Source organism: Carettochelys insculpta, chromosome 1 (genome assembly GCF_033958435.1).
Source record: "Carettochelys insculpta isolate YL-2023 chromosome 1, ASM3395843v1, whole genome shotgun sequence".
Classification (NCBI taxonomy): domain Eukaryota; kingdom Metazoa; phylum Chordata; order Testudines; family Carettochelyidae; genus Carettochelys; species Carettochelys insculpta.
Genome location: NC_134137.1, coordinates 358,776,590 through 358,790,002, shown reverse-complemented (window position 1 = coordinate 358,790,002; position 13,413 = coordinate 358,776,590). Strand labels below are relative to the sequence as shown.

Here is a 13,413-nt window from a genome sequence, read left to right as displayed (position 1 = left end):
AGTTGCAGACCCTGTGCATGCAGCATGAATCCCCCGCTGCAGCAGCAGCAGCCAGAAGCCCTGGGCTAAAGGCTGCTGCACACGGCGACCATAGAGCCCCGCACGGGCTGGAGACACAGCGTCTCTCAACCCCGCAGCTGATGGCTGCCATGGAGGACCCCACAATTTCGACGTTGCGGGACGAGGATCGTCTACACGGTCCCTACTTCGACGTTGAACGTCGAAGTAGGGCACTATTCCGATCCCCTCATGAGGTTAGCGACTTCGACGTCTCACCACCTAACGTCGAAGTTAACTTCGAAATAGCGCCCGACGCGTGTAGCCGCGACGGGTGCTATTTCGAAGTTAGTGCCGCTACTTCGAAGTAGCGTGCACGTGTAGACACAGCCAAGGAAATAAGGGGACAATATTGGTCATCATGATCAGCAGTGCTCTCTGCACAGGCAGCCTAACCAATCGCAAACATTTGGTAAATATCATAGAGAAGATTAGTTCTGAGGAAAGTTTTGAGTTATTTGAGGATGTTTGCAGAGAGCTCTTCTCAAGCTTGAGCAGAAGCATGGGAGAAATCATGAAGAGACTTAGTTAGAAATTTAACCTGGTGGTGAAGGCTATGAGTGAATGCTGATCAGAGGCAAGAGTCAGCCTTACCTTTCCATGCTGAGTGAGATGACATCTGGTGGAAATGGATCATGGAGGATCTTGAACATGAAGACAAGTTACTTACGTCTGACACAACAGAGAAAAGGGGAGATGCAGAGAGATGAGTGACCTGGGCAAAGTAACTTCCCTAGCCACCATCAGTATGGAAACTGAGCACCTACTAATTCATACACTCCAGTAAAACTTTTGTTGGGTGTAACATCTTTAAAGTCAACGGTAAATGCTGATTGACTTTGGGGCCAGGATTTCACCCCCTGAGTTTTGAGGAAGTTTAATGGAATGACTAAGAACTAGATATCATTTAACTTAAAATCCCAGTGATATAACATCATCAGTAACTAGATCTCAAAATAAAAAAGGAATCATATAAAAATGGAATCTAGGACAAATTACAAAGGATGAACATAGGCAAATAACACAGGAATGCAGGGGCAAGATTAGAAAGGCAAAAGCACAAAATGAGCTCCAATTTGCTATGAGCATAAAAGGAAACAAGAAGACTTTTTATAAATACATTAAAAGCAAGAGGGAGACCAAGGATAGGGTAGGCCCATTGCTCAGTGAGGAGGGAGAAACAGTAACGGGAAGCTTAGAAATGGCAGAGATGCTTAATGACTTCTTTTTTTCGGTCTTCACTGAGAAGTCTGAAGAACTCATGCCTAACATAGTGAATGCTAGTGGGAAAGGGGTAGGTTTAGAAGAGAAAATAAAAAGAGAACATGTTAAAAATCACATAGAAAAGTTAGATGTCTGCAAGTCACCCGGGCCTGATGAAATGCATCCTAGAATACTCAAAGAGCTGATGGAGGAGGTTATCTGAGCCACTAGCTGTCATCTTTGGAAAATCATGGGAGACAGGAGAGATTCCAGAAGACTGGAAAAAGGCAAATATAGTGCTCATCTTTAAAAAGGGGGAATAAGAACAACACAGGAAACTACAGACGGGTTAGTTTAACTTCTGTGCCAGGAAAGATAATGGAACAAGTAATTAAGGAAATCATCTGCAAACACTTGGAAGGTGGTAAACTGATAGGGAACAATAAACATGGATTTGCAAAGAACAAATCATGTCAAACCAATCTGACAGCTTTCTTTGATAGAATAACAAGCTTTGTGGATAAGGGATAAGCAGTGGATGTGGTATACCTAGATTTTAGTAAGGCATTTGATATGGTCTCACATGGTATTCTTATCAATAAACTAGGGAAATACAACTTACATGGGGCTGCTATAAGGTGGGTGCAAAACTAGCTGGATAACCATACTCAGAGAGTAGTTATTAATGGTTCTGAATCCTGCTGGAAAGGTATAACAAGTGGGGTTCTGCAGGGGTCTGTTTTCAGACCAGTTCTGTTCAATATCTTCATCAATGATTTAGATATTGGCATAGAAAGTACGCTTATTACGTTTGCAGATGATACCAAGCTAGGAGTGGTTGCAACTGCTTCAGAGGATAGGGTCAAAATTCAAAGTGATCTGGACAAATTGGAGAAATGGTCTGAGGCAAACAGGATGAAGTTTAATAAAGACAAATGCAAAGTGCTGCACTTAGGAAGGAACAATCAGTTTCACACATACAGAATGGGAAGCGACTGCCTAGGAAGGAGTATGGCAGAAAGGGATCTAGAGGTTATAGTGGACCACAAGTTAAATATGAGTCAACAGTGTGATACTGTTGCAAAAACAGCAAACGTGATTCTGGGATGCATTAACAAGTGTGTTGTGAACAAGACACGAGAAGTCATTCTTCTGCTGTAGTCTGCGCTGGTTAGGCCTCAGTTGGAGTATTGTGTCCAGTTCTGGGTGCCGCATTTCAAGAAAGATGTGGAGAAATTGGAAAGGGTCCAAAGAAGAGTGACAAGAATGATTAAAGGTCTAGAGAATGTGACCCATGAAGAAAGGCTGAAAGAATTGGGCTCATTTAGTTTGCAAAAAAGAACATTAAGGGAGGACATGACAGCGGTTTTCAGGTATGTAAAAGGATGTCATAAGGAGAAGGGAGAAAACTTGTTCTTCTTGGCCTCTGAGGATAGAACAAGCGGCAATGGACTTAAACTGCAACAAGGGAGGTTTAGGTTGTACATTAGGAAAAAGTTCCTACCTGTCATGGTGGTCAAACACTGGTATAAATTGGTTAGGAAGGATGTGGAATCTCCATCTCTGGAGATACTTAGAACAGGTTAGATAAATGTCTAACAGGGATGGTCTAGACAGTACTTGGTCCTGCCATGAGGGCAGGGGGCTGGACTCGATGACCTCTCGAGGTCCCTTCCAGTCCTAGCGTTCTATGATTCTATGATTCTATAGCCCTGACACAGACATTTCTATGTGGATAACAAGAACAATCTGGGTTACATTAGTGTGGATTAAAAAAAAAATACACCCACATGTTTGGAAGGGATTAATAAATCCTCCTGCTTCAGGGCATAACCCAGCCACTGACTCTTGGAGACAGAATCTAACTTTCCATTGCTTATCAGGTTATTCTATAATTGCTTACATCAGTTTTCTTGCATTTTTCTCTGAACCATCTGTTACCTACCACTGTCAGACACTGGATGCTGGCCTAGATGGACTGCTGCTCTGGTCATTCATATATCATGATTCTTCATAGATAGGATACCTGAGTAGGACATTATAATTTTGACATCATAACACAGTACTCCCATAACCCTATGTAAATACCTGTTTGTGCCATCTCTCAACCATGTGATGAATCAAAGCAGCTGCTTAGTCTGAAGGCAATCTATAGGGAAGGGGCTGAATGGGAATTTTAGACTTCCTTATAACATTGCTTTTGCATTACCTGTTTGAACTAAAGCAGTTTTAATTACTAATAAGCTAGCTAGGACGGTAAACTGATTCTGTAATACTACAAAATGGGTAGCGGTGTCAGCTCAGAGAGCAAGGAGTCCGCCAGAAGATCAAAGGAACTGGAAAAGAAACTCCAGGAAGATGCAGAGAGGGAGGCCAGGACAATCAAATTGCTCTTGTTGGGTAAATAAATAACAATAACTTATTACTCTTTCTGTTAAGAATTATTTTCACGTTGAAAGTCAATTTCAAAACAGTGAATAACCAGCTTTTACCATTTTACTTTAAGGCAAACAATTACTTAAAGTGACAAATACAAAAAAGGATTGTTATTTTACAGTGATGCTTGGCACTTGCTTTATGCCATGAAAGGAATGATTAGGGGCAAGCAATTACAAGGAGACAAACATGTTGAAAATGTGGTCTTGTTATATTTAATCATTTTTAAATCTTTAAATTCCTGGAATGAAAGAATAAGAGGAACAGGAATCACTTTTAAAATGATAAGACTAATTGCTGTTAGTTCTGACAATGTATAATACATAAAGTAAGAGGTAATAATAAAAAAAAGCACAGCCTGAACGTCCTAGCAAATGGACAGAAGGAGGCAACTGGTTAAACAAAAAAATTGCCAGATGTAACTGGTAACTTAAAATGTGTTGTTTTAAATTTGCAAAACTGTTGCAACTTGCTGTATACAGTAAAAACAGATGGCTTAGTGAAAATTTCTACATTTAAAAGTGCTTCTGTGTACCATCTCTTTTAGAATGTTTAGCAGATTATGCATAATTAATGCTGACAGATTTTGCTATATACTGCTTCTCCTAATACAATCTGTGAATTAGGGAATGTTTGCTAACACAGCATGACCAATACTGTGACATGATTTCTGTGCTGGAGAAAATGTGGAATTTATAATTTTAAGAGGGAAAACTTGTAAATATGTTAAGAGCTGTTTAGTTGCATACTGCATTGCAAACACAACATATATGAAACTTCTGCCTGGAAAAATTTACAAAGCAATAATATTAAAGCGATATTTCTGCAATCGGCTGATGGAAAGTGCTACATAAGAGCTAGGTTGTTGTTGTTGTTGCTCTGCTTCTTCTTCTTCTATTAGCAAAAAGGCAGAGCTGTGTTACCACAGAGAACCATGAGAAACAGTGTTTCCTGAAAATTCTGAACACAGGTTAAAAAGCTTTTTAACCCTATGGAGAATGTTCAGGTCATCTATGCAATACAGTTAATTGAAATTCAAAATGTTGACAATGATTTTAGTCAAAATCTAAAAAAAGGACCATCTTTATCAAAAAAAAATTATATTGTAGCCAAAAATGATCGATTGATTGATAGATTCTGGAGGGAAATATTTGAATTGAAATAATGGGTCAAATCTGTGGTAGCTCTAGACCAGTATTCTGACACTGTCTAGCACCAGTTCCCCCAAAGTAAGATGTGGGAAAACTCAGACAAGGCAATTTTGGGATAACCTGTAACCAGGAAAATTTTATTCCAAAACTCCCATATTTAGAGTATTTATACTATGAGGAAGGAACATTTTTTATCCCTGCCAAAACTTCTTTTTCAGTATTTATTATTGTAACTCTGGATCTGCTTCTCCAAATAAGAGTTTACTACCTTGTTGAACCTCACTAAGAACTTGGCCTCAATGATATCCTGTGACAGTAGGTTCCACAAGCTAATTGCATGTTCTATGAAAAAGCATGTCTTTTTATTCTTTTATATTTGCCATCTTTCAATGTTGTTCACTGTCTTCTTGCTTGTGTCTCCAGAGGCAAGGTGAATAACATGGTCTATTTTCTATTTATGTTTAAGTCCCCTTGTTTTCAGTTTAAACTGCTTTTTTTTTTAATTGAAATGTTTCTTGGTTTTACAAAAAGTATTATTTTTTCTGATTTTCAACCTAGTTTTGCATCAGTCATCTATAAAAATAGAACTTGTTTTATAAGAAACATACAATACACTGCATGAGATGTATGTATGATAATAATATATTAGCCTGCATGTATATGTAAAACTGCCTGTTGAAGTAAGGCTATGTATTAGGCTAAAAGATACACACATATATACTGACAGTGCATAAACATCTGAAAGAACTGATGAATCTCATGAATACCACGTAAACACAAAAATGGGTAGAAAATGAAAGAAAATGAAATCATTATCAGAATAAATTTCAGAACACAAGGCACTATTTGAAAATTTAAAAAAAACTGCAGGAGGAAAGGATGAAGTTGAGCGTATGCACTACAGATGGTGCGCCCAATTACTAAATGTAACTACTGGACCAGGTCAGAGTCCTCCTTCAGAATGGGAGAAAGGCAGCCCAAACAGGCATAAGGACCTGCTAAATACAATCACGGCAATTACAAGCAACTGGGTGGGAGTTGGCTCAGCCAAACTGGAGCCAGCTGACTCCACTACTAGCTTGGTAAAAGGCCTTTAAAAACCCTCCAGAGTCACTACATGATGGGCACCAAGTGGTTCTCATCCCTGCAGCCCATCCATTTCCAGGTGCAACAGAGATCGGGAAGCCAAAATGAGAATGCAGACAGCAAGGCAAAAGTACACTGTTGTCTGACCCAAGTAGCCCAACCCCAGGGTGTTGAGCAGGGTTGAGGGGGAGCATAGGGTTGAATATGTAAGGTCGGAGTGCTCCTTCAGATGGGGAGAAAGGCAGCCCAAACAGGCAGAAGGACCTGCTAAATGCAAATGGGGGGAGGGACAGCTCAATGGTTTGAGCATTGGCCTGCTAAATGTGGTGTTGTAAGCTCAATCCTTGAGGAGGCCATTGAGGGATTGGGGAAATAGATGTCAGATGTGGTGCTTGAGCCTGCCAAGAAGGCAGGGGACTGGACTAGATGACCTCCGAAGGTCCCTTCCAGGTCTAGGAGATGTGCATAGAATCATAGAAGAGTAGGACTGGAAGGGACCTCGAGAGGCCATCGAGTCCAGCCCCCTGCCCTCATGGCAAGACCAAGCACTTTCTAGACCATCCCTGAAAGCCATCTATCTAAAGCATCTCCAATTATAATTTCTTTTTTATTTTAACAGGGCAACTACAAGCAGCTGGGTGGGAACTGGCTTAGATAAGATAAGGGGCCTTAAAAACCCTCCAGAGTTGGAAGGGGAAAGGGAGAGAGAGGGAGAACTGGAGGAGAGGCATAGGAAAGACAAATTCAGAGAGCTTAAACTGAGAACAAGGCAGGCCAGCTTTGGGGCCAGGACAGCAGAAGAAGGAGCCCCTGGAGCAGTGGCCGGGCTCTTTGCCCTGCAGTCCTATTGCAAGCCCCAGACCCTGGGGGGAAAGGGGTGAAAGAACAGGAGAGACTAACCTGAACTGTGGTCTGGGTAAGAGGGGCCCTTCTCACACTCTTTATGGGCTAAGGGTTCTAACTCTACAACAGTAAACTGTTTATTCAAATGAAAATTTTATGGGGGGATTAGAATGCATTTCAGATGGTTAGAAAAGATCTGTTGTAAGTTTAAAAGGTTCATAAAGTTAGTTCAAAAAAAGTACCCCAAAATTAGGACATTTTTGCGAACGTTATCACTAACTAATATCTTTATGGTCTAACTATCACAAGAACAGGCTTTCAAGAAACATTTCCGTCACTGAATTTCACATTCCTTTAAGGAAGAAAATGCTAAGAAAAGACTTTCCTTATACTCTCAACAATAAGCCCTGATGGACTGAGTATAGGTTTTGTGGTCAGGAATACTTAATTTTGTTGTATCCTGGTTTTAACATTGACTCACTGTGTAACCTTAGACAAAGCAAATAAAATCTCTGTGCCTCAGTTTCCTTATATGTAAAAATAATAAAATTGTTTGTAGCTCCAAGTAATGTTGTGGTGACCCAACATTTGCCAAGTACTTTCTACTTTATTGACCTCACTGGAAGTTTCAGGTCTCCTGTTTCTCTTGGGAACAGACCCTTGTTTTCAAACATGGTCACTGATTATCAGGAAGAATTCATTTTTGGGGTGCACAACTTGAGAAATTAAAATGAGGCACTCAGCATGTGAGACCACTTTGAAGAACAAGAGCTCTGACACTTTGCAGGTCGTTGAAGACATGAAGGTCAAAATACGTCAGACATCATTCCCGCCAAGCTCAGCAACACACAACGGTATTTTCAAAAGTTAACTGAACTTTTCCAAGCTCCAGAAAAGCTTTGGGTGTGCCTTGAACTGTAGACACAAATTAGCAACAGTCCTTTTTTTTATTTAAGGGAGTTTGCCCATTCCTGGAAAAGTCCACAAATAGTCTGGCAGGGAAGAGGTCTTTATGCTGTTCCTGATTAGTTATAGAACTGTTGCCTAAAAACATCATTTATTTACAGAGGTTCTGGCCTAGATAGCTATACAATTGTTACCATTTTGTATTTCACCTTTACTTTACCTGGGGCCTGGTTTCTGCAAAGGTAGCGGGAGGTTTACAAGCATAAATGAAGCAGCATGTTGTGGAGGAGATGCATACTGCTGTTGCTCACATCTGTTCACACACCCACACAGACTTCATACATAGTCAAGACTGACAAAGTTCTATGCAGTGTAAGATTAAAGATACAGACTAACACAGCTACCTCTCTGATATAAGATTAAAGTGTTACTTGGAGATTAATTAAAGAGCATCATCAGAGAAGGATAAGTTAGTATACATCCCAGCAACTACTATAATGGTACTTTGTCTGCCAGATATTTAACAGGGACTCATTTGCGTATTTTTTCATTAACATTGTTCAATGCCCTGTCTAAGGTTTTTTGCATAAATGTCCTAAAACCAGACCAGAGGAAGAGCTTTGTGTAGCTTGAAAGCTCATCTCCCTCACCAACAAAAGTTGATCCCATAAAAGATATTAGCTCACCTTCCCCCACATCCCTGCCAACACAGCTACAATAACACTGCGTGAGACTGCTCTGTCACATAGTAAAACTGTAAGCATTGCACTATTGGCCAGGGTGGGTTGTGGTTTGCTCAGTTCCTTAAATGGGTATTGAGAAGATACTGACTGATGACATACACAAAATTTCCAAGTTTCCAGACACAAAACTAATTGTTGACATAGCCGTAATTAATCACAGAGAGTGGCAGATGGCAGCATTGGCCAACTTAGCGTAATCAAGGTATTTTTTCACCAGTGCTTTCTGCCACTCATGCCAGGGGTTCAGAAGAATGGTTTGCATATGTTTTGCTAGTAGTTGTGGCTGATTTGCTGACATTTTAATGGTGCTAAAGTTACAGAAAATCTATTTAGAAAATGCATGTCATCATTTCATGCTGCCCCTCTGCTGGACATCCAATTGGACTAGAGCTGGCATGATTGTCCACTGAGTGTAGCCATTTATACCAGTGCCAAAGGAGGGCAAATCAAAAGTAATTTGTACTAGTGCAGTAACAGACAGAGAGCCAGGCAATGGAAAATAATGTGCCCTGAATTCCTTGCATTTAGCCCCCAGATTATTCCCCTCTTCTTAGTATTGAAGCATTAGGGCCTAAAACTCAGTTAGTAACTCCCTTGAAGGGCTAACATTGCTACTGCCCAATTTGTGGACTGACATCATCTCAGGTCTCAGTTCTGGAAATGACATTGCACAGGCAGATCCATGTACCCAGGCAGAACCTTAATGAAGAGGCCCCATGCAGACACAAACTTCTTCCTAACCTGAGCAAGCTTAGTTGACATCCTACTTTTCACATACAATCTCTCTACTTTGTGCATGAGAGTCCAGCATTATGGTTCATAGGCTGCATAGTCATATCTGCTACAAGGACCTTGCACCCATGATGTTCTATATATAGAAAAAGGCAAATGTTCCACACTCCCTTTCCCACCATGCAAGGTGATGCAGGGTGAAGGTCCTTTTGTTCGTTGAGATGGGCTTTCATATGTCCCAAAGATGATGATGGAGTATAACTCTGGCCCATGTTCTTTTCTCTTTGATTCCTAATTTGACTGCCCACATGCAGACTCAAACCTCCAACTTCTGGAGCTTACTCCAGTAGCTCCACAGTTTGATCTAAAAGTCAATTGAGTCTTAGCTAAGGCTATACAGGAGACTCCTTCTTTCTCTTTGCAAGTGGTCTAGGTGCCACTGCATGGCACACACAACCACACCCAGCAGATGTGTGGGTTACACAAAATCTGTATTCTTTTAATTATGTCAGCATTCTTCTGGCTGTAACAAATTACCTTTGTATTAAGACTTCAGTACAAAATGCACCTGGACTGAAAATGAAAGAGGATTTTAGCAAATGAAACAATGACTCTGCAGAAAGTATGTGCCTCTCACCTTCCTGGGTTTTGTCTAAGAAAATTATGAAATTTGCAAGATGACTTGAATGTATGTTAGAGTTATGTGTATACCAGTAACATGTCTGAATTATTATTTTTTTTTATTCTGCAGGTGCTGGAGAATCAGGGAAGAGCACTATTGTGAAGCAAATGAAGTAGGTACATGAAAATTAATTTCTGTAATAAAATTTGAATATGTGCCTCATGTAGCAAATGCCGTAGCTACCTGTCATTTTATTTTCAAATAAAATGCAAAAAGCAATTACAATCAACTTCCAGTTCCTATATATACAACACAAAACATGAAGTGATCAGAGACATACAACTGATTTTCTAATCAAATATACTTGGCAAAGGCTGCCCTGCTCCAACTGCTACAGAAGTAAAGTGGAGTCTTTCCATTCACTTCTGCAGGAATTGCATCAAGCCATGCGGATTAGATCAAGGAGTGTAACTGAACTCATAAATCTATGCTTTGCTCTTCAGGGTCAATTACTGTTGATCTTCACAGAATTACTCTAACTCCTGCCTAGAGTGAACTCCCTAGTGACCAAGGAAATTGCATCTGGTCCTTGTGCCCTGTGCAGAGAAAAGGTTCGAGGAGACCCCATTGCACACCTTGCCCCAAGGCTAAGGACAATTGCAGGGAATGATGTCTTTGTGCACCCAAGGATGCAAATCACCTCAAAGAGTAAGGAAGCAGTTACAATGATGGTCCTACCCCACTTGCAGACTTCCATGGTCCCAGCTGGACATGCTGGGACCATGGTGGTGAGATCATCCCACAGGCAATATCCCTTCACAGATTCATTGGGGGTCTGGACAGAAAGCTATTTTGAGTGTGCCATTAGTTAATATAACCGTAGTGCAGTAACTGTTCACTCAACAAGGGCCTGACCCCATTCCCTTAGAAGTCCATATAGGTTGTGGCCACACTTGGCCAAAACTTCGAAATGGCCATTTCGAAGATTACTAATGAGGCACTGAACGGAATATTCAGTGCCTCATTAGCATTAGGATGCTTCCAGCCACAGCGCTTCAAAAGTGCTGCTTTTGAAATCGCACAGCTTGGCGCAGCTACACAGGGGTCTTTTTCAAAAGGACCCCGCACATTTCAAAATCCCCTTATTCCTCCCAGATGAGGAGAATAAGTGGATTTCTAAATGTGCGGGTCCCTTCGAAAAGGGTCCCCCTGTAGCTGCACTGAGCAGCGCAAGTTTGAAAGTGGTCCTTTCAAAGTGCCGTGGCTGGAAGCGTCTTAATGCTAATGAGGCACTGAATGTGCAATTCAGCGCCTCCTTAGTAATCTTCGAAGTGGCCATTTGCATGGCCATTTCAAAGTTTTGGCCAAGTGTAGCCGCAGCCATACTGTATTTCAGTTATTGATTTCAGAGGAAGTTGGATTAGGCACTGAATGGTTTTCTTTGCGAATTATTTTATTGTATTCATAGAACCAAAGAATCATAGAATACTAGGACTGGAAGGGACCTTGAGAGGCCATCGAGTCCAGCCCCCTGCCCTCATGGCAGGACCAAGTACTGTCTAAACCATCCCTGATAGACATCTATCTAACCTGTTCTTAAATATCTCCAGAGATGGAGATTCCACAACCTCCCTAGGCAATTTATTCCACTGTTTGACCACCCTGACAGTTAGGAACTTTTTTCTAATGTCCAATCTAAACCTCCCTTGTTGCAGTTTAAGTCCATTGCCTCTTGTTCTATCCTCAGAGGCCAAGAAGAACAAGTTTTCTCCCTCCTCCTTATGACACACTTTTAGATACTTGAAAACTGCTATCATGTCCCCCCTCAATTTTCTCTTTTCCAAACTAAAGAAGCCCAATTCTTTCAGCCTTTCTTCATGGGTCACATTCTCTAGACCTTTAATCATTCTTGTCACTCTTTTCTGGACCCTCTCTAATTTCTCCACATCTTTCTTGAACTGTGGTGCCCAGTACTAGACATAATACTCTAGCTGAGGCCTAACCAGCACAGAGGAGAGCGGAAGAATGACTTCTCATGTCTTGTTCACAACACACTTGTTAATGCATCCCAGAATCATGCTTGCTTTTTTTGCAACAGCGTCACACTCTTGACTTCTGGTCCACTATAACCCCTAGATCCCTTTCTGCTGTAGTCATCCCTAGACAATCTCTTCCCATTCTGTATGTGTGACACTGATTGTTCCTTCCCAAGTGGAGCACTTTGCATTTGTCCTTATTAAACTTCATCCTGTTTACCTCAGACCATTTCTCCAAGTTATCCGAATCATTTTGAATTATGACCCTGTCTTCCAAAGCAGGTACAACACCCCCCAGCTTGGTATCATCTGCAAACTTAATAAGCATACTTTCTATGCCAATATCTTAATCATTGATGAAGATATTGAACAGAACTGGTCGTAAGACAGAGCCCTGCAGAACCCGACTTTTTATACTTTTCCAGCAGGATTAAGAACCATTAACAACTACTCATAGGTAGACTGCTCACATTTCTTTGTGTGTATCTAAGCAGGCCATTTTTCTACAAGTAGCCAAAGTAATAGTTGAAAGAGTAACTCAATTGTGGGAAAACCTTGGCAACATAATTCCTGTTTAAATGTGCAGCCCTTGCCCTTCTTTATATCGAGAGGCTCAAAAAGTCTTGTTGTTTAATAAAGGCTTATGTTGTGAGTTAATGTCTGAAATTGTTTTTATAGTCATCTGATGAACATAGAGGGTGATTACAGAATTCCTGAACCATGACCATTGTACAGTACAAGCTTTATTATCTGGCATAGCAAAGGAAGAAGGGCAGCCAGATTAAAAAAAAATGTGCCAGTTACTCAAGCTGGGGCTGGCAGTTGGCCCCACTCTGTCCCACTCCCCCAGAAGGCCATGAGAAGCCAGCCCTGCTCTACTGGCCTGAACTGAGAAGCAAGCCTGCTCTGCCAGCCCTGTCCTGCAGTGGGTAGCCAGCCCCACAGCAACCAGCCCCAGCCAGGCAACCAGCACCGCAGCACCTGACTCTGGCCAGCCAGCTGTCTCCAAATCAGCCAGCCTCAGCTGGGCATGCCAGTTAACCAAATGTGCCAGATAACTGGGCTTTTACTGTAATTATTTGAGCAATGCCTCCACATTATTGGCATCAGTTTGTGCAAAGTAAACATTTTAAAGGGTATTGTTAACAGATGGGTGGATATGGGGTGTCTGGGGTACAGGTAGTACCTTTGACTCTCCGGCAGCTGCACCTTTTCAGGTGGACGGAAGCACTGGTCCTCACCCACCACTCAACTCTCACTGTTGGCTCCTAGCAGCTGTTGTGCATTACAGCGACGCCATCCCCCAGGCAACTGCGTCAGCTCACAGGTGAAACACAGTGAGGAGGATCTGGTCTGTCTCACATACTGACCTTATGGAGGGACTTGTTCCTTCTCCCTTCTAATGCACAGTCTCAACGGTGGACCAGGAGGTGTGGTGCTGCAAATCAACAACTCCTGTGAAGGCAGAGGAAGACGCCCCACTGCTTTGTGGGTTATCCTGGGAAGGAGTAAGGCTAAGGGAGTAAACCCTGACAGAAAATCTGGAGGGGAGTCCTAAGGTGGTTCTGTGTCAACTTCTGGCACAGTCCCAGCAATTC

The 13,413-nt window shown here is 41.6% G+C and overlaps 1 protein-coding gene across 1 annotated transcript in view; it reads left to right on the top strand.

The window, feature by feature from the left end:
• Positions 1–13,413, top strand: part of GNAT3 (G protein subunit alpha transducin 3) — a 101,788-nt gene that overhangs the window by 55,391 nt on the left and 32,984 nt on the right. Inside the window, exon 2 of the mRNA XM_075017381.1 lies at positions 9,909–9,951. Coding sequence (XP_074873482.1) covers positions 9,947–9,951 — 5 coding nt within the window. The 5' untranslated portion in view covers positions 9,909–9,946. The remainder of the gene's footprint in view (positions 1–9,908; positions 9,952–13,413) is intronic.